The sequence below is a fragment of the Erpetoichthys calabaricus genome, chromosome 1, assembly GCF_900747795.2.
Source record: "Erpetoichthys calabaricus chromosome 1, fErpCal1.3, whole genome shotgun sequence".
NCBI lineage: Eukaryota > Metazoa > Chordata > Cladistia > Polypteriformes > Polypteridae > Erpetoichthys > Erpetoichthys calabaricus.
The window spans coordinates 126556275-126579255 of NC_041394.2; the positions used below are offsets into that span (position 1 = coordinate 126556275).

Sequence of the window (22981 nt, forward strand, 5' to 3'; positions counted from 1 at the left end):
AAAAACAAGCAGGTGTCACCAGGGTGACATCTCCACAGCACTTAATGGGGACATCTATAATAATGTAGAGAACTACTTGCTAGGAAAGAAATGGCTGATACTCTTGATTCACTACTAGGCAGGGCCATCTTAACAGCATTTTAGGCCCCCGGGCACAGAAGTGCACTGGGGCCCCTACTTCTACAAGCACTCAGCAATTCACAACATACATAGATTAGCATGGAGCCCCTATGTTTGTGGGGTCCCCGGGCAACTGCCCAGCGTGCCCACATGTTAAGACGGCCCCGCTACCAATATAAGGCTGTATGTGAAATCTGTCTCATTAAAGCTGTGGACGGCTCATGGGTGCAACTTCTGAGTGTGAGGTCGAGCCAAGTGTCCATGTTACAGTTAAAGGATGACAAGTGACTCCAGGATCATAGAGCTGAGGGGTGAGCCAGGGCTGACATATGACTGGCAGAAGAAAGGTACACCATGTGAACAACAGAGAGATGAATAGAAGGTGATAACAGTGATCTTCTGTATACATCGGTGGGCAAGGAGACTGTCCAGTCCACCTGTTTGACTTATATGGGTAGGCTTGGAGAGGTTGCAGTATAATTATTTTGCTTCCTTTTTGTTATACTTTTGTTACACTTTGAGTTTTTCCTTTGTTTACCCAGTGCTTTTGGATTTCTCCTGAATGTTATTCTTTGTTCAGGGATTGAATCAAGAGCATTTTCTGTCTCAATGTACTGTTATTCACTAATATTTTCATACATATGTTAAATTAGTTAAAAAGGCACCATGAGGCTTAAACAATCAAAGATCAAAAATATAAATACAACTTCAAACCTGTATGGACTTCACCTAGACCCTTTAAATCAAAGAAGTGCTGTATTTATTTAACTGTCCAACAGATAATTATATGCAGATTTCTTTTTTGTTGTAGTATTTTATCTTAACACCTCCATGCATTCTCACTTGTATACAGTTCATTGTTGCCAGTTAAAATCAGAAACTGATTATTCATTTAACACTTGGCACAATTTAAAAGACTGCTGCCCTCAGGATAATATTTGTTTTGCAGCTGAAATTTTTCAAAATATTTCAAGTCTGACCTTCCTGTGGATGCAAGTAGTCCAGAGGGCTTTCCTGAACCATGCCACTAGCTAGACCCTAAGCTTGACTAAGTCTTTCATGATGTTTATGACATCTGTGGGAGGACACAGAGAAATCATTCAGAGATACAATGTTCATCTGTTCAAGTGCAATTGATGCATTTCTTACTGACTGAAATTAATCATGCAATCCTCACAAGTATTATGCTGCTTTCAAAAACTGATTTTGGTCTGTAATGCTATTTTTGATCCATTTCTTTTTCTGTAGCTGGTGTGTGGCTGAGCTCCTTGGCAATTGCATCTCCAATGTGGTATGCTCACAAAGTAGAGGTAAGAAGACTCATCACCTTAAAAGAACAAAAGGGGAAGTTCAGAGGCCAGTGGCCATGAAAAAAGGCACTCAGTGTAACGGAGGTGAACAACAGAGAGCAGGTTTCATAAATCAGGTAGCAGTGAGTTGGGTACAGGTATTAGAAGTTTGGAAAATAAAGAATGAAAGGCTCAGGAGATAAAAAAAAGTGTATTTGTATTTTTGGGAAGAAAGCAAAGATACTGTTGGGAAGAGGGTAAATGGTCAGAACACTGCAAAGGAAGCCAAAATATCAAATTTCAAAACCCTAAAACGTAAAAAAAAAACTAAGCCAGTAATTCAGTATTAAGAAAGAAAACCTAAATTTAAAGAATTATTGGACATTACGTTTGATTTATAAAGAAAATCTGCAAACTAGGATGCCATAACTATCATGACACCAATTTATGTACTATTTATGCCTCAGCAACATCAAATATGACAGCATGAGATGTATACCTGGCCACGAGTGCTGTTACTAGAAAACAATATGGCTATGCCCATAATATGAATCATATAACAGGCTGTGCCCTCGACTAAAGTAAATGTTTGAAGCGGTGGCCCGAAGACATAACCGTTATAATAATAAAATTAAAATTTAAAAATCAAAGTGATACAGCCAAACTTGTGCATTATACTGTATATTATATATATATATATATATATATATATATATATATATATATATACACTGTATATAATACAAATTGGACCAACTGACTGACATCACAACAAAAACACTAGTTTCTATATAGTTAAAAAGCTGAATTTTTGTCAGGATTGTACATCTACGGCAGTAGGAACCCTCTAAGAAAGGACATTTTGATATATCAACATTTAGGGTTAACCAGCCCTCACAATAAAAAAAACTTAACAAACCAAAATTTCAAAAATGCTTTGAATAATTAGACTGAAATTTGGTGATGTTATGAAAAAAAAGAAAATTAGCTAACCCATGTTTTTTATTTGTATTTTTATTTACTTTTTATTAATATTATGTTAACATACATACTCTGTGGTTTAAAAAGGACAGCTTCCAGCCGTTATTTTAACCTCATTGTTTTTTAAAGGATTTTTCTATTTATTGGATTTTAACCTTCACTAGTTCACTTGTTTTATTGGATTATTTATTTAATGAAGACTGTTGATGCAGTGCACTTTATTTAATTTGGACACTTTTTGTTTGTTGATTTTAAATAAAAGCACTTTTGCACTTTTTGCACCATCCCCTTACTTCATTGTTGTGCCTCACTGCATAGCGACGGTGTCGGGTTCAAGGGCTCCCAGAAGCTGAATAGGAGCATGGTGTAGAACCCACATCGTCACACAGCCATAGTAATGAGTGTGATCCGAATATTGGATAAGTAGCAGGAACAAAGTTCAGACACTTACACTGGGTGTACAGTTCTAACCATGAACAAGTCAGAGTGATGGATGAAAGTCTAGTGCCTGCATTTCACAGACGAGCAATGTCAGTACCATGTAGTAACGTCCATATGTGCACATGAGGTCTACAGTGCAAATTTATAAACCATAGAGTGCAGTGTGGATGGAAGATTAGACGAAAGTATCAGGGGTTTTGTGTGATTGAAGAATTAGGGCGAAGGTTAAAGGTAAAGTTTTTAAGATAGTGGTAAGACCAGCAATGATGTATGGAGCTGGGAGATGGGCAGTAAAGGGAGCAAAAGGAGAAGAACTTAGATGAGGCAGAAATAAGAATGCTGAGATAGATGTGTGGAGTTACAGAAAAAAAGGACAAAATAAGAAATGAGACAATCAGAGGTACAATAAAAGAAGGAGAAATATCTAATAAAGCACAGGAAAGTAGGTTGAAATGGTATGGATATGTAACGAGGAGATACAATGAATATGGGGACAAAAAAGTGATGGGAATGGAAGTACAGGGAAAGAGAAAGCAAAGGAGACCAAAGCAGAGGTGGGTGGAAAAACTGGCGAGGAGGTGCTGGCCCATGCTGTTTGGAGAAGACCACACATCGAAATGGGAAAATATGAAGAGTTATGTTATGTTATATGTTATGTTACTTTACATACAGTACATACTGTATGAAAGGCAATCAGATTTTCCCAGAACTAATTTATTTCTTTTGTTCTAATTCTCTGCCTCCATGTTTATAATGTTGCATCCCTATCATCCACCTACATTAACATAGCTCGCAACACTTTGCAGGTTTTCAATTTTGTGGATTTTCTCATTACATTTTTGAGCTGAGATTTACTAATTTCCTTTTTCTCCCTCGGCCACCATAAGAAAGTACAAAAAGAAGGTTTCTCGCGTCAATCTCTGATCAGTTTTGTGGCATCATCTGCCACCAGTAACCAAAGAGGAACTAAAGAATGTCTAACATTTGCTTAGATAAACAAAGAATCAGCACCAGTGGCTGAGATTTCACTTGTGCCTTAAATCCGCAGACCTGTGTGGCTCATACAGCCATTCCCTCATTCCCAGTCCTTGTGACTTAAAGGTGACAGTAACACTCGTTCCTGGTAATGTTCTTCTACCAGGCTCGCTGTTCTCCAGTGACACCTGTGTCTTTATCCTGGTGCTGTAATTGCCAGAAATGTCTGTTACTTTCCCTAGCACAATCCCCCAATTCTATTATACTGTTGCTTTGTGCAGAAATAGTTAAGATCCCATTCCTGTTCATGTAAGGACAGTTCGATAAATGACAGTTACTACAGGGTGATAGACTGATCTACAATGAAAAGAAGAAAGAAAATCAACAGCAAAACAAATTAGGCTATAGTCCAAAAGTAAAATGGGAAAAAACAGACAGTTACGTGTAATATTTATTCTTGGCTACAGATTCATCTGTTGTGTTGTCATTTCTGCCATTTTTGTTGTTATTTTATTGGCTTTATTTTTATCTATTTTAATGTCATTATCTTTTATTTGTGGGCTTTCTATAAGGTTGCTTGACTTTTTGTATGATATTAAACTCATTGTAGAATCCATTATTCAAGATGTGTGAAAATCTCTTTTATTATTAGTTGTGCTCTCTGTGACTGTAAACTATTCCACTTACATCTTATAACTGTAGTAGTCTTGACAGTTTCCATGTCTGTTAAGACTGCTAGTGTAATATTGGCTTTCCAAATTTGTGTATATATCACTGTTGAATTTCCTAGCAGAAAGCTACAATTATTCAAAATGTTTAACTGAGTTTCTAATTTCCTTCAAGTTTTGTAAAATATTCAGATTATTTCCATTGTAGGTGGCTAGTTAAGATGCACCACATAGACAACATACTTTAATGACAGCTCTACAACAAGTGCTTAATCTTACTGGTCTTCTTCATCCAGCAGGCAGCATCTGGTCTCACCGCTGATTTGTATGTTTTCTACAAACACTAAAATTTACATCAATACCACCCAGCAGTATTTTCGCAGTATCATTGCAAGCACACTATAATTTACAGAAACAGTATGCAAATTTTTCTTTCTTAGCTAGAGTCTGTTCATTCTGTCTGTGAGGCCTGGATTTTTTACTGGATGTGATATTTTGCAGAATACAAACAGTACATAGCTAATACAAACTTTAAGACTATCGAGAATGTTCATGTAAGAGTGGTGGGATGTGATTTGTGATTAACATTATAATGATGAACTTACTGTATACAGCAAAGTGTGCAGCATTGTGCAGAGTACAACGTCCTTGTAATTTCTTTGCAATTAGTCACATATAAGATTGGGAAAATTCAACATTGTTTAACAAAGGTGGGACACCTAAATTAGAGGAATTTGCATAATGTGCACTGTAATGTAATTCAAGCCTTTTGTATCAGCTTCAGTGGTATTTCTGGTCTAAAAATTCTGATGGAGTTATATCAGAATTTTCCTTTATGCACGAAGATCTCTCTAACATTAACATTAATTTACCTACCAGTAATTTACCTGCCAATTCAGGCAACCTTCACATATTTAACAATAGGATGCTTGTGTCTGCTCTCCCTCGATTGGTATTAGATCTGTTTGATACGCTCCTGTCATCGTCATCATCTGGCAAAGTACAGCCGTATAGGTTTAAACATAAACATCTCAGTAAACTGAGAGCCTGACAACCACCTCCTACCAAGGAAAAATTCTGGCTCTGAACTGCTTAAACTGAAACTGCAACACCTCAAGTTGAGAGCTGAATGGCTTTGAGGTGTCAAAGAACAAACCACAATAACATGGAAAGAATAACTCAGTGCAAAACACAAACATAAGTCTCAAGTGTATGAGACTGGCAAAAGTATCTATATACTTGTTCTTTCCACATCCAAAAATCGGAAATTCTTTGTGAACATTCACTACTCATAAAAGCACTGTGACTACAAGGCAAAGTCAAATCTTGAAAATGCACTTTTGCTATTAAGGTGTAACATCTCAAAAATCAAACTCACAAATACAGTTTTATTGTGAAAGTGTGCCATCATAAAAATGCAAACTTGAAAAAGCACCTTACTATGAAGATGTGCCGCCAAAAAAACCCAAGCTGAAAAAAGCACTTTACTATAAATTTGTGCCATCTCAAATATTTATCTCAAGGCAATTCACCTGAAAATTTAAGATTAAAAAATGTATTTGTCTCTGAATGACAAATCTGAAACCTCAGACTAAAGGGCTTATGTTGTTCCATTAAACATATTCCTTCTACTCACCAGAGTATTATTGCTACTCAAGAATTGATTATTTCTTGTAGATAACAATTTCTTGCCTACAATTAAATCAGCTAGTGTCTTAACCCACATTTATTAGCAGACGAGAACTGTACAGAATTTATATCCAAGCAAACTGATTTCTTTTTAGAGACAAATATATCCTCAGAGGTGTCTGCAGGAATACTGTGGGAAACCCTGAAGGCTTTCTTAAGAGGACAGATTATCTCATATCTTTCCCACAGAAGTAAATTGAAAACCTAGAAGGTATCAGAGCTAATCAGCGAAATTACCAGAATAGATCAAGAACATGCCAAGTGTCCAAATAAGGCACTTTATAGGAAAAGACAGGTTCTGCATTCAGAACTCAACCTCTTGACACCTAAAGAAACAGAAAAACTCATTTTTAAATCAAGACATCATTACTATGAACATGGAGAGAAAGCTAATCAAATCTTAGCTCAACAAATCCACAAGCAGGAAGTTCGCAATGCAACCCCAGCAATCACTAACACAGATGGAGACAAAACCATTGACCATAAAAATATAATGCACACATTTAGAAACCACTATAAGTCTTTATATTCTACTGAGTTTTAAGAAGACAAGACATAACCTAATGTATTTCGGGATGCATTACGGATACCACAACTAGATACTCTCAGTGCAGAAGAATTGGATAAACCTCTGGCACTATCAGAATTACTAGATGCTATAAACTCACTTCAGAGTAGGAAAGCAGCAGGCCCGGATGGCTACCCTGCCGAATATTATAAAAAATTCTTAATTAAGCTAGCTCCCCTTTTATTAGCAAAATTTACAGAAGCTAGAGACAATAAAATTCTACCTCAAACTTTTCTCCAAGCATTAATTACCATCTTTCCTAAGCAAAATAAGGACTTATTACAATGTGCATTATACAGACCAATTTCACTTCTGAATAATGATGTTAAGATACTCTCCAAAGTCCTAGCTAGAAGGATGGAAAAAGTGCTTCCTTTAATAATATCACAAGACCAAACTGGATTGATTAAAGGTAGACACTTAGCTTCCAATCTTCGATGCCTGTTTAATGTAATATATTCACCCACAAAGTCTAACATCCTGGAGATATTATTATCGTTGGATGCAGAAAAAGCATTTGATATGGTTGAATGGAACTACTTTTCACTACATTGGAGAAATTTGGGTTTGGCCCGAACATTTGTGCATGGATCAAACTACTGTATACCAGTTCAGAAGCTTCAGTTTGTATAAACAACATTAATTCAGAATACTTCAAACTAGAACATGGTACTAGACAAGGAGGCCCCTTGTCACCACTGCTTTTTGCAATCGCTATGGAGCCACTGGCAATTCACTGTCGAAATGCTTATGAGATAAAGGGGATTATCAGAGAAGGGCTTGAACAGAAAATTTCTCAATATGCAGATGAAATGGTACTGCATATATCAGACACACAAAATACTGTACCTGCAGTCCTAACAGCACTAACAGAATTTCAAAAGATTTCTGGTCTCAGAATCAATTTGAATAAAAGTGTGCTCTTTCCAAAGAATTCCCAAGCACACAATATTAGATTGGACACCTTCCCTTTTATCATCGCAGATTAGTTTAAATACCTAGGGGTAAACATTGCAAGTAAACATAAAGCTCTTTATCAACAAAATTCTGCTGTCTGTATGGAAAAAACTTAAGCAAGACTTGCATAGATGGTCAACTCTTCATCTCACTTTAGCTGGAAGAATTAACATTGTCAAAGTGAATTTCCTTCCTAAACTCCTTTTTCTATTTCAAGACATTTCAATATACATCAATAAATCATTTAAAAAAATCAGATTCAACCATAACCTCATTTATTTGGAATTCAAAACATCCACGTATCCAAAGGGCAACACTACAAAGACCTAAGGCAGAAGGTGGCATGGCTCTACCTAACTTTCAATTTTATTACTGTGTGGCAGATATATAAGCTATAAAAACCTGGAAATTGACACAAATAGATGAACATACACATTATTTCCACAATAGAAATAAAATCCTGCAGTACTTCTTTATATTCCTTGCTTTGTACCCCAATAAGTACAAGTCATTGCCAATATACTACAACCCGATTGTGCTTCACTCACTCAGAATATGGAACCAATATAGGAAGTATTTTAAAATAGAGAAGCTATTACCTGTGGCACTTATGCACGAGAACCATCTTTTTCCATCCTCTCAAACATATGCAGTTTTCACATTTGTTTCACTACCTTCAAATTGTAAAACTTTGTTAAACAAAGCCTGGCCAATTTTCCTCACCTCCCACCTACCTCTATTCCGGAAAAAATATTGATCAGTCTTGACGACTCAGACAGCATCTCCATAATACATAAAACCATTTTACAGTCCCTCCTTTCAAAGATCCCAGAGTACAGTGGGAAAAGGATCTCTCTCTCAACATCTCAGAAAAGGAGTGGAAGGTAGCAATGCACAGAATTCATTCCAGCACCATATGCACAAAACATACAATTATTCAACTTAAAATTATATATCAAGCATGTCTGTCTCGATTAAAATTGTTCAAAAATTTTCCAGGGCAAGATCCAACCTGTGAAATTTGCAATCAAGTTCCAGCCTTATTGGGCCACATGTTTTGGGCCGCACCAAATTAACATCATTCTGGACCAAAATCTTTAAATGCCTTCAGACAGCCTTGGTGTCACAATCATCCACTAACAGCTGTGTTTAGTGTACTCCCAGATGGGCTTAAAGTGGAGAAGGACAAACAAACTGTAATTGCCTTTACTACACTATTGGCACGTAGACTTATCTTGCTCATCTGGAAGAATCCTAACTCTCCTATTCTAACTCAGTGAGTAACTGATGTTATATATTATTTGACATTGGAAAAAATCAAATTCTCACTTAGAGGATCAGTACAAAACTTTTTCAAAACCCGTCAGGATCTAATCAATAACATTTTAGAATAAACATTTAAATTTGAGGAAGCACATTATCGCCCCTCTTTTTATTCTATTTATTTTTATTCATTTATTAATTTATCTATTTACTTATTTTTACTAGTTTAAAGTTTTACTCTGCTGGCCTAGCTCTCTTTCTCATGGGTGGGGCTTGATTTGTTTTCGAACCTAGTTTTGTTAAACTTGACTTGCTTGTATAGAATGTTATTTGATTTTAATAAAATCAATAAAATGCTTAAAAAAAACTTTTTTCCATGTTGTATTAATAAAGGCGTGAAGTGCATAATGTGTGAAGACTAGTCCAAATATACACATTCATTTTTATTCAAGAATATAACCGAAAACACAGTCATCCAATTTACATGTTGCTGTCAATGAGTTAAAAACCCAAGCTCAAATGTCACGTTCTGCATGGGTGTCTTTGTTATCAAAATGCAAGTGCTGTGTGATAGGCTGATAGCAGTCACAAGACAGCGTATCTTTAATTGCCGGTACAGCAAATAGTTCTGAGCAGGCATCAGCCACAGCAGCAACTGTGGTCATTGCTGCTATTGTGAAAAGAATGGAGATCAATTCCATCAACACAGAGAGGGGGAGGCAGATTCGTTGTACCACGTGAACATCACTGACAGAATAAAACTGAATAATAAAAAAGCACTAACTTTTACAAGTAGCCAAAATTTACACCGGGTGTTATTGACTCAAAACAAATGTATGTTTTTATTATATTATAGTAATAATACAGTGATCCCTCGCTATATCGCGCTTCGCCTTTCGCGGCTTCACTCTATCGCGGATTTTATATGTAAGCATATTTAAATATATATCGCAGATTTTTTGCTGGTTCGCTGATTTCTGAGGACGATGGGTCTTTTAATTTCTGGTACATGCTTCCTCAGTTGGTTTGCCCAGTTGATTTCATACAAGGGATGCTATTGGCAGATGGCTGAGAAGCTACCCAACTTACTTTTCTTTCTCTCTCTCTTGCGCTGACTATCTGTGATCCTGACGTAGGGGGTGTGAGCAGGGGGGCTGTTCGCACACCTAGGCGATACGGACGCTCGTCTAAAAATGCTGAAATATTATCTTCACGTTGCTACCTTCTGTGTGCAGCTTTTAAGTATGCTGCATGGTGCTTCGCATACTTAAAAGCTCAAAGGGCACGTATTGATTTTTGACTTTGTTTTTCTCTCTCTCTCTCTCCCTGCTACTGACGGAGGGGGTGTGAGCTGCCGCCTTCAACAGCTTTGTACCGCAAGCCAAACAGCCCTATTGATTTGTTTGTTTTCCTCTCTGTTTCCTTTGAAGAGGAAGATATGTTTGCATTCTTTTAATTGTAAGACAGAACTGTCATCTCTGTCTTGTCATGGAGCACAGTTTAAACTTTTGAAAAAGAGACAAATGTTTGTTTGCAGTGTTTGAATAACGTTCCTGTCTCTCTACAACCTCCTGTGTTTCTGCGCAAATCTGTGACCCAAGCATGACAATATAAAAATAACCATATAAACATATGGTTTCTACTTCGCGGATTTTCTTATTTCGCGGGTGGCTCTGGAACGCAACCCCCGCGATGGAGGAGGGATTACTGTAATAGCAACTCACTACTCAAAATGCGGAGTTCCCGGACTTGAACCCGGAACCTTTTAGTTATAAGGCAGCAGTTCTGACCTCTGCATCAACTAAGAATACATACAGTATCAACTGTCAATTGACATTTGAGCTTGGGTTTTTAACTCATTGACAGCAACATGTAAATCAAATGCTTTTTTTATCTATGGTTATATTCTTGAATAAAAGTGCACACATTATACACTTCACGTAATTATTAGGGTAACATGGAAAAATGTTCTGTTTTAGGTATGTGTTCAGAATTTCTTGCCTCACATTTCATGTCGTCCTACACTGACACAGATCTTTGTAGATTCGGAACACACATGAAATGTATGTATTGAAAATAACAATATATTATTTACCCTACACAACTCCAGGCACCTCACACCACAATAAAGTGACTTGAGCTGGGAGAAGTTTGTGACTGACTTCAGCTCTGTTGGAGGAGATGGTTGGGGGATGGGATAGCTGACTGCTTGCTGCTTGTGCTGATCAACACATTTGCAAAACAAAGGACGCTGATGGAGAGGTGCGAAGCAATTTAAGATGGCCTGGGATTACGAGTTTTTTCTTAGGTTTCAGGGATTCTAGTGTTAACTGAATACGGAGAATGAAAAATGAACTTGTGGTGCATTTGAAATTTAAACTTATGAATTGAAAATCTACTTCTAATCCTTATTCACTGGTAAAGAGTCCTGCCTTCAATTCAAAATCTCAATCACATCTGAATGCTGTACTCGGATTTTCTAGGAGTATTTATTGACAATGTTTAATGAGAGCATTCAGCTGGATAACTGACATAGGGACTATGCACCATAAGTAACTTGAGGTTTTCTCTTGAATGTTATAACATTTCTTGCCTGTGTTCAGTATTAGTCCTCCAATTCCCAGAAATGCCACTGGTTGGCTCACAGCATTATATGCATTGTTTTAATGAAACTGGCTTAACAGAAATATTTTATCCAACTAAAGCACGGTGATACAAAGATTGAGACCATGACCCAGGCAAGGTAACTGAGTTTCACAGTATCACAAAACACCAGAGCCTCTAGGCCGTACTACCTGCAGTACCCAAAAACACCTTTTTGAGAAGACTTATCTATAACAACAGTGCCACTAATCCACATTTTCTTCCCATCCAGATCAAGTATGATTTTCTGTTTGACGTCCATTATACCTGCTGCCTGGAAGTATGGCCTCTTCCTTGGCAGAGGCAAGTCTACACCACAGTTCTCCTAGTACTTATGTTCCTAGTTCCTATGGGGACAATGGGAATCCTCTATGGAAAGATCATCCATGAGTTATGGTGCAAACATCGTATCCATGATGTCATGTTCCAAGCACTCCCAGGATCTGAAATTAACAAAATTACCAGGTAAGAAATGCTAGCATGTGTTTTCCTTTACCACAATTACTTTCAGGATATAGATAGAAGCAAAGAGTTATTTTAATTGATCAATCAATATAGTGAATAAGAAATTAAAAATAAATAGATGGTAGTTAAAAAAAAAAAGGCCAGCTGTACATAGCAGTTTGAGCACCAGTTTTAGTCATGTAGCGCATGACTAATGAAAGTCCTACCTCATCAGAAAATTATCTCCTTTATTGTCCTTATTAGACTATGCCTTTATTGTGTACAAATATGCTACCTTTCCCTTTTATTAACCTGAGATTTCAAAATATGAATTGATGCGGAAATATAGTATGCTCATTTTCTGAAGTTGTTTATTCAGAACAGAGACATGCAGACCCCAAGCTTATCATAACATCATTGGGTATAAAGCAGTAACAAACAGATGTTTCTTTTATCCAGTACTCTTATATACTGAACACAATCTAGAGGTACTTTCTCTAGTACAATGATACATTATAAATGTATTTAACAATTAACACAGAAACATGGCGATCAGGGCAGTGGTTCTCAGTCTCAGTCCTGGGGACCTGCTGTGGCTGCAGATTTTTGTTCCAACCAACTTTAGTTTTTAATTGGACAGAAAGCAAAATGAAGTGATCTGTTATTACCCAGTTTCTGTGTTTTGGAGTCAATGCAAAAATTATGAAACTAAGTTTGGTAAATTTTTACTAAAACATACTAAAAAGTTATATAGGAAATGTATTTTTTACTTAACAACATTTTCATCCTGATGTTCATTGTTCTTTTCCAGTTTTCTGGTTATTTAAAGCATTATTTACAAATTAGTAGGTCTGATGCTAAAGTAGTTGCAGCCTTTCACCAGTCAATGTTTTTTTCCCAGGTGTCTGCTATGCTTATTTTAATTGCCATTATTAGGATACAATGAAAACTACAAACTACACAGAAAAAGGTCAAAATAATAAAAAAAAAAATTAGTTAAACGTTTAAAGATATTAAAAAAACAGAAACACGTTGTGAGCAGCTCAACCCAGCTGGGACAGCCCGAGAATGAAAGGATGGGGGAAGACAGCTACTTTTGGACACTGCCTTCCCCAAGAGGCTAGATGGCAGCTCCCCTGGAGTATAGCGGTGTCCCGGATTCCCACAGGGCATCCTGGGACTTAGAGTTCGCTATCTCAGCCGTTGGGTGCCATGGGTGCCGCCAGTGGGTGCTATGGAAGGACCAGGGGAGTCGTGCTTGCTGTATAGCCCAGAAGTACTATTGAGTCATGAGGACGGAAATCCAGAAGTACAGTAATCCCTCGCTATATCGCGCTTCGCCTTTCGCGGCTTCACTCCATCACGGATTTTATATGTAAGCATATTTAAATATATATCGCGGATTTTTCGCTGCTTCGCGGGTTTCTGCGGACAATGGGTCTTTTAATTTCTGGTACAGGCTTCCTCAGTTGGTTTGCCCAGTTGATTTCATACAAGGGACGCTATTGGCAGATGGCTGAGAAGCTACCCAGCTTACTTTTCTCTTTCTCTTGCGCTGACTTTCTCTGATCCTGACGTAGGGGGATTGAGCAGGGGGGTTGTTCGCACACCTAGATGATACGGACGCTCGTCTAAAAATGCTGAAAGATTATCTTCACGTTGCTATCTTTTGTGCAGCTGCTTCCTGAAACGACATGCTGCACGGTGCTTCGCATACTTAAAAGCTCGAAGGGCACGTATTGATTTTTGACTGAAAAACAAACTCTGTCTCTCTCTATCTCTCTCTCTCTCTCTCTCTCTCTTTGTCTGCTCCTGACGGAGGGGGTGTGAGCTGCCGCCTTCAACAGCTTTGTGCCGCGGTGCTTCGCATACTTAAAAGCCAAACAGCCCTATTGATTTATTATTGTTTGCTTTTCTCTCTATCTCTGTGACAGTCACTGCTCCTGACACGCACTCCTTTGAAGAGGAAGATATGTTTGCATTCTTTTAATTGTGAGACGGAACTGTCATCTCTGTCTTGTCATGGAGCACAGTTTAAACTTTTGAAAAAGAGACAAATGTTTGTTTGCAGTGTTTGAATAACGTTCCTGTCTCTCTACAACCTCCTGTGTTTCTGCGCAAATCTGTGACCCAAGCATGACAATATAAAAATAACCATATAAACATATGGTTTCTACTTCGCGGGTTGCTCTGGAATGCAACCCCCACGATGGAGGAGGGATTACTGTACTTCTGGGCTGATGAAAAACTCGAGTTCTCCGTCTGCTTCTGTTCTTCCTCCCACGTAATTTGCCAGTGCTTCCAGGTCAAGAGCTATATAATAGACTGCTGAAGAACCAGCAAGCAAGCCAGAGTCGGGTGGAGGAGGACAAAGCTTGCTGGGAGGTGTGGAGGAGAAGATAAAGAGTGATATTTCTATTGATTGTGTTTCTCACCTGTGATATTGTGGCTGTGGTGCTTTGGGCACAATTATACCCCTAGATTCTTTATAATGCCTAAATATTTTTTACATGTAAAAGTGATACAATTGTGCTTCTCTGAATGTAGAATAAAAGAAGAGAAAAAAATGACCAGCAAATTAAATGACATCCATTATTATCACTGATTGTGAATCTGGTTGGAACGAAAGCCTGCAGCCATGGAGGGACCTCAGGATTAAGATTAAGAAGCTCTGCTCTAGGGGGCATATTCATATTCATATTCACTCGTTGGCCAGTCAACCTAATTGTATTGTTTTAGATGGTGGGAACATACTGCTGTGTCTGCACACAGCTTCAGAAATAAATCACAGGAAGCGCCACAGTTAGGAACTGAAGATACAGTAGGTCCGAACACTGTAAGGGAACAATATTACTATATTACTTCTTGCCCCAGAAGCTTTTCTTGCATACTATGTCATATTTCAAAAAATGATCTAGGATGCCATGCTAAGTTCTTTTTCAGAAATTATTTTTCAGGTGAATATCGACGGTCAACTATTACACCCGTTTAATTGACTGTATTGACACCAGTATGGGCCAGAAATTGAGCTTATAATGACTTATATAAAGAGAATGGAGGCTTACATCAGAATGAATGGATAAATGAAGACTAAATATTTCTAGAGCAGGCATGAAGAATGGTTGTTTAAACAGGGAGTGGGTCAAATAACAAAAAAAAAAAACTTAGAAACCTAACCTTCAAAACCCAATACATTAATAAAAGTTAAAAAGTATGCAAAGTGATCTTAGTACCCAATTGAAACTTTTTACCTAACTATTCTTACTCGGAAATGGTTGTTTTTAATAGAATCCAAAAACTTGCACGCTCTGAAGTAGTGTGCTGCAATTTTAAATTGATTAAATGGTATCAATGGGGTGACGCTCTTAACAACAGTATGACTGTAGTCATGTCAAAAATGTACAGAGATGATAGCGCCTTCACCAAAATGGCATTGCCATGACATCAATAAAAATGAACAACATTCATTATAAATATGTTGTAGTTCAGCCGGAGCTCCTCCCCTGGCTGAGGTGCACAATCATGTCTTAAAACTGTTTTGTTCAATTTTGTTGTTGATTGTTTGCATTGTTCTTTGTTGTGTCTATGTATTTAAGCTCTCTGGGTTATTTTCTGTGTGTTTGGTGGGTCTACCTGCCAATCACTGCCAGTAACTGCCCTCCATCCTATCAATGCGGGGGGTCTCCCAACAGTTCTCTGGACTTTTGACCTCTGTGTTCTGTTTTTTCACTTTGCCTTCAGTATTTCTGTATTAGGACCGTGTTCACCTTGAATTGGCTTGTGTTTTTAGGCAACTCCATGTTGCCATTGTGCTCTACAGAGCTCAACTGTGTGGATGAGCTTTTTTTGTGAAGAATAAAACCTTTTTATTTTTATGAGCTTTCTGTGTTTGCCTGTATATCTAACCAGGAGTTTGTGGTCTAGTGGGAATTAATGGTAGTGCTTGTGCAACTTTTTGGGTCTTACATGCCTTGGGACTTCTAGCCAAAACAAAATGTGTACAGGCTAAAAAAATAAGATTAAAACAACAGGTGAGGTGTCCATCTGACAGCATCTCCGGAACAGGTGTGATTCTGGACTGGAGATAAAATTTGTTAACAAATGTTTTGTCTTGTTCATGTGCATCCTTCATGTGTTGAATGGTGAAACTAAAATGCTGTTGCACACTTGTCCTCAAATGGGATGGTATATCATTCTGGGTGTATTTTACCATATAACTATTATATAGAAATGCAAGTAAAATAAAACGGGAAACTATCGTCCTGATATGTTTTTAGGAAATACCTCTAAAACAATGTATTGAAATTTATTCTTTCAGACAACACGATGGTAGAGATACAGCCAGCAAAAGAGCCCAGTTCATTTTATTTACTACTAGCTGTCCCCCGCAGCTCAGCCCGCGTAGTAGTGAAACAGGACAAACTTTAAAAGTCAATAAACAAACAGGTATTACCAGCTAAGCAGAGGCAAGGTACATTCCAAAACACCAACTCGATTGGAGGCTGGCACGTCAGCGAGGAGCCCCCGCCCGGCTCCCCACTCATGACGCCACACTTCCCCCTCCTTTTGGCCCGCAGCCTCTGCCTCGGATTAGCGTGAATATATTGCTCCTGCAAGAGAACTATGATTCTTAGAGCGATGAGAGAAGTCACAAAATCAACCAAATGTTCAAGCAAATTGTAGAAAAAAACTAGATCTAAATCTGTTAAGTAGCTTTCTTGTGAAAAGCAGACAGATATACAGACAGACAGACTGATGTTGGACCTTTTAGATAGATAGATAGATAGATAGATAGATAGATAGATAGATAGATAGATAGATAGATAGATAGATAGATAGATAGATAGATAGATAGATAGATAGATAGATAGATAGATAGATAGATAGAGAGAAGATGAGATACAGTAACAGTATCTCTAAAATCCATGATGGTTGAAAAGCTGGGAGAAGGATTTATAAAAATGTATAAATGTACTGAGATATTTTAAATTGTATTGTTTCATCTCCTGGCATGGCTGGGGTGATAACAAAAAACTACCTGAGCACAGAAGCATAGTAATACTTACAATTAAAGCGTGAATCAAAATGCAATACATGGGGAGCTACCGCTAAGTGAAATGCAATACGTCTGCTTTTCTTTTAGTTATGACATGCGATCTATGAACATGAATTAAAATGCATTGCACTTTTGCATTGCAAACTGCCACAGAAATTGTGTGTCATAGTGAAAAGCAATTGATCATTTGGTTAATATGTTTTTAATTATGACATGATAAAACCGTGACAAAACTAAACAGCTCACTAACATATATATTGTGTTTCAGTATAGTTAACGAGATTGTATTTAGTTTTGGCACAAATAATATTTTATAGGTAAAGAGGTATTTTGGTGCCAGTTTTTGATTTAAAATAAAATATTTAGAATTTACCACTGTCTGTTTTGCTGCAGTCAGTTTAGGAGGAGGGCAAGAACGGAGTTACTCAACAATAAGAAACCAATAGCCAAGTTATAGCATCACCTGTTGTTTATGTATATTTTTGTCCTTGAAGCTAATAGGCAAAACCAAAGTATGGATGCTATATTATTGAATAATGCCTATCAAATTGAAGTGCTCCAGTTGCCACCCCTCTGGACTACAGCACTTTATAACTGACCTTACATTCTAAGGTGTACTTTGATTTCCCAAATTCACAACTTTCATAAAGTACAAGTGATGCTGTCAGTACTACATGCAGAGAGGATGTCTGGGATGTAAACTTTGGAGATCCTGAAGCCCCACATTCCACGCTGACTTTCAGTCACCTTAAGGGATTTATCATGAACCAAAGCTTTTATGGAGGACAAGGCACTGCCCAGCACCCACAATTCAGGTTAGAGTATCTCTCTCAAGAGATACATCTAGAATAGCAGTCTAAAGAGATGGAGATGTGTGAGGGTTTCATTAATACTGTTTACTTCTCGATGTCAAGAACATATTTCCAGGCTTAGAATTATACTTTGGTTATTATTTATTAATCTAGGAATGTTTTGAAATATGTTATTTTGAATTTATTTTACCACATTTACCGGCACCACTTTGCAATGTTTAGGCATGAGTGTTGATTGGAATAATGAATTCCTGTTCCAGGTCAGAAGGGTCTACGTTGACTAGGTTAGAGACAAGAATATGGGCAAGTAACTCCATCAAGTAATACAGTCCTCTCATTCCTCCCACTGATATAGGAAGAGAAAACGTGCAGTGAAAATGATGGTTGTGGTGGTGCTGCTATTTGTGATCTGCTGGCTACCTTTCCACTTGGTGTCGGTGCTCTCAGACTTTGGTATGTTACTTGTTAAAGTATATTATTGTACAGTATAATATGCATTTTCATAGATACATTATAGGTTCCAAGCAGAAGATGGAACATGAATAAGGTTACAAAATTCTCCAAACAAAAGTCCAATATCTTCTCTGTAGGTCTTCACCTTAGACATATACTATAATTTCACCGAATGTTAGATAACTGAGTGATTGTGGGACTGTCCATTCTTTAGCAACCAATGAAGCTTCAGTGGCCAAGGCCACTTGCCAATTCTTTAAACACAAAATTGTGCTTAGTATCTCTGTGCTGTTACTGAGTAATGTTATAATTATTTGACAGATATGGCCACTTGCACATATCAGTTACTTAAGGTTACATGAATTCGGCCATATAAAACTTGAAGGAACTACAGTATTCTGCCTTTTAGAGTATAAGCCTCTTTGCTTATGGTTAGCACGGGAGCAACTCACCATTGACACATCATGTTTGAAATACTATTGATTTTTAAAAATTGTCTACAGACAATTCTGAAGGTAATATATGTAATAAAGTTTAGTTTCAAGTTCAACCAATTTCAAATTAGTTATTTTCCACTTTCCATTCCCTTATATTCTGATCCTGCTTATCTCTCACATTTAAGAACTACACATTGGCTGAGATCAGGACAGTACTATATTATTATTACTATAAGAATAAAATTATCTTATTAAGAGTCAAGGCTACATTATGAATATAAGAATAAAATTATGCTATGAAGATTATTATATTATTCTGACTATAACTTGAGTAGAGGTCCACCTTGTGATTAACCAATGCAAATATTAGGAAGAATAAACTTACCTTGCTAAAGATCCCTGCCTCTCTTCCCTACAAAACAACAAAGACTTTTAACAGGTTTAATAAACAGCTCAGCAAAACTGCAATATGAACCATCCTTACTCTAAAAAGTACAGGAATAAAATTATTTTTATTGATGCAGAGTAGTGTTACTTCAGATAAAGGTAAACTATGTCTGCTGACCATCAGGATACAGCACCTCACATAAATAACAAAGTTGAGGAATTAATCACTATGTTGAAATCATCCATATCAATTACGATAAATATAGTTAAGTGTTTCCTGAACTTAACAAAGAAAATTTTTAAACAACCAGAGTAGATGAAGAACATAGATAGCAGATAGTGGCATCTGGCCTGACTTGGTTAAAATCTTTTTCTTCTGGGTCAAGTTCTGAAAGGGTTAGGAGTAGCAGCCAAAGAATCCTTCCATGTCATCAAATTCAGCACCTTCACTCTGGCCAGTAATTTCGGTTTCATTAGCCTGTGGAATGTCCTTGCAATTCACCCTTGTACATGCACAGTGATGCAACTTGTAACTTCAAGTGAACTATATCAGTATGGCAAGCCAGTTTAAAATGTAGAAAGAAAGTCTTAATTAGCATAAGGGTGTTCATAAGAAATGTATTGATTTGTTTCATGAAGTAGAAGTACATTATAAACAAGAATAGTTGTGTCATATATTTATAATATTAAAATGCGTGCTTCAATTGAAATTTGTAAAGTCTAAATATTCTCAATTGTGATTGAAATTTCTCATTTTTCACCCTCTGATAGAAGACCACAGAGGGCTAGATCCTTAGTAAAAGAACGAAAATAAAAAAGTAACATCATATTCGTTGTAGTCTTAAACAACATCCCACAAGGTTATGTTTGAAATGTGTCATCTGTAACCTTCTGGAAGTGGATCTTGGAAGGCTAGTACCACTTGTAAATATCAAAAAATATTATATTTAGGATCAGCAAACTTGAAATAGTAGAAAAAGGCCCATATTACCAATTTCTATTTTTTTTCAAGGTTTTGGAGTAACTTTGACCCCTCGTATTTCACTGGGGGCAAACCCTTGGACAGCTTCGTCTTTCTGATCATTTTTGCTGAAGACACTTTTGCTTCACTCTTTATTTTAAGGGTGTAATTTTCTGCATAACACATAGTCAGAACTGGCCAACAAAATGAGGGCTTCCTGGTACCAGATGGCCAAAAAAAGGAGGGAACCCCAAAAACCTCAACAAGAAATCAAGCCAAGTCATTGTGCATATTAACTGTGGGGGTTTTCTCATACCGGTGAGTGAGAAGGTGACAGACAACAAAAAACTGAAGCCATTTCAAAGAATTCAGAAGTAATTCTTATGAACATAACAGCAAAACAAATATCTTAAAATAAAATTATCTGCAACTCAATTCAGGATTTCAAAATAAGAGATATCCTTTACATTTTAAGATGTCTTCAGTGCATTTTGAGATAACTCATGTTGACCTTGTATGCATTTTAAGATGTCTAAAATTCATTTTGAGAAATCTCAAACTCACTTGCTGTAACATCTCCTGTTCCTTCAAGAAGACTTGCAATCTTTTTTAAGATATGTTAAAATGCATTTAGTATATCTAGAAATAAGAAGGAAGTTCATTTCATGAATATTGAAATGCATTTCAGATACCTGAAAATGGACAGGAAGCTGTTTAGAGATATCCCAAGTGCATTTTCAGCTATTTAAAAATCCTTCAGAGATGTCTCTAAATGTTAAGTTGCTTTGCCGTATTCAGAGCTGAGTTGGTGCCTTGTGCAAGAGATAAATCTTTTCTTGGTGTACCTTGGTTAGCCTTTAGTGTGTCAGTTTTACTGTAGATGGCCTGGTTTTCATGTTATCATTTAGTGCTGGTGTTAGTTCCTTTAACTCCCAGGGAGACTCATCCTCAGCATTGGACTTTTTTTTTAGTAAATTAAGCGCATCAGGTTGGTCGTTTTTACTTAATGTTACAATTTAGTTGTGGTGGATATAATTTATACAAAACATTTAAGAGACAAATAAGGAAAGCATAACTAGTTGTCAATAAGTACGGAAATGGTAAAGACTTGAGAAGGAGAACTACAGAATAAACAGTCATCTACACCATCTTCACAAATGAACTTATATTAATAAAGTAGCCAACATGACCCAAGCAGAGTTTCCTGTATTGTGTGACATCCATTAACCAACTTTGAGTTAAGGTTTGGATTGAAGCCGTTATGCCAAATAATGCTAAATTATGCTTATATGTTTTAACAACAAGTGAAGCTCTAAATCTTAAACTCCAAAGTTTCAGTCAATTTATCAATAATTAGCATGGAAACAATTGCCTTGCCAGTCTAAGTGATTGAGTAGATTCAGAGCAAGAATGTCTGGCAGCATCACATCCCTTATACACTGCAAAAAATGCATATGCAATATCTAGACAAAAAAACTTTACATGAGAGTTGTTTTGCCAATCTGCCAAAGGGGTAAACTGAATTTACTTGACAAGATTTCTTAAAGTAAGCTAAATAAATACAAGGAAAAAACTCTTCCCATAAGGAAAGATTTAATGTCATGATATAAATACTTTTCCACTTGCCTAGATTTCATTTTTTGCAATGTAGATATATAGCAATACATATTTTATTTTATGCCTAAGGAGTAATTCTGTGTTTTTGCATTCAGGACACTTGCACATGAATGAAGAGCAAGAGTTCCTTCTTTATGCAGCAGTGCAAGTCATTGGCTTCAGCAATTCTGTCTGTAATCCGGTGGTGTACGCAGCACTCAATGAGAACTTCAAGAAACACCTCTTGTGTTTGCTCATGCAAGGGATCATCTGCCGGAGAGGCCACTGCTTTGGCAGCCGGGGAGTGAGAGTGGGCATCTCGACGGTGGAATCACAGCACCTTGGGGAGCCTACAGAGCAGAGCCTGTTAGGAATGGGCCGACACACTAGCCGAATCGCCTGGGAACTTGAACCGCATGCCTCCAGCTCCTTCCCCCAGGTGCACCTCTTCAGAGCTGTGAATAAGCAACACAGTGACCCCTTATTACTGAGTGTCACTGACCCCCTCATGCCTCCCACCCACGAATCATGAAAGTGAAGTCAAGTAAAAGAGATCCATCCTTGTTTTACCTGATTATTGTTGGCTTTTAAGTGATGTCTTGGTTTCTATCTGTGAAATCAATTCATTGGATATGTCATCAAGCCACAATACATTGCGTCAGACTGGGATGTCTGCCAGGCTCAGGAAAGAGAAAGAAAGAGATGGAGCATTTCTGTCTGAGATCAACTCATTCTTGACATTTAATAATACAAAGAACAATCCTGGCTTTGTATTTTAGAAGATAATTTGGTTGTGATCCTTTACTGTATGCAGATCCTCAGTGTATGATAAGACAATCAAGACACAGAAATTGTACTTCTGCAGCCAAAATACCTGAATGACTTTCACTCATTGAATCACACGGATGTCTTTTGAGCTTTAAGCCTTTGGATTCTTTGTAAAAACCTAACTGTTGATTCTGAAACTCAAGGCGAGAAGGTAAATGTTTATGTCAGGCTGTCAGAGCCAAAAAGAATTTTATGCCTTCATTATTCGTCAACAGAAAAGTTCTTTACTGAGTACTACAAAGTCACCCAAGAAATGCAAAATAAGTGATGTTTCCACTTTGAAAATGGATGGAGGAATTTATTCATAAGAAGTGAGATAGAAATTAAAGCAGTGCTCCTTTGATGATGGTCCATACAGGACTTTTTAAACTACTGCTGTGTTTACTAAAATTCTGAGTACAGCTAGCCAAGAA

General features: G+C 37.2%; 1 protein-coding gene across 1 annotated transcript in view; it reads left to right on the plus strand.

The window, feature by feature from the left end:
- Positions 1 to 22781, plus strand: part of LOC114649978 (pyroglutamylated RF-amide peptide receptor) — a 103765-nt gene extending 80984 nt beyond the window's left edge. The window contains exons 4-7 of the mRNA XM_028799427.2: positions 1369 to 1430; positions 11827 to 12059; positions 18262 to 18359; positions 21857 to 22781. Of these exons, the coding sequence (XP_028655260.1) occupies positions 1369 to 1430; positions 11827 to 12059; positions 18262 to 18359; positions 21857 to 22272 (809 nt within the window). The 3' untranslated portion in view covers positions 22273 to 22781. The remainder of the gene's footprint in view (positions 1 to 1368; positions 1431 to 11826; positions 12060 to 18261; positions 18360 to 21856) is intronic.
- Positions 22782 to 22981: the final 200 nt, after the last annotated feature.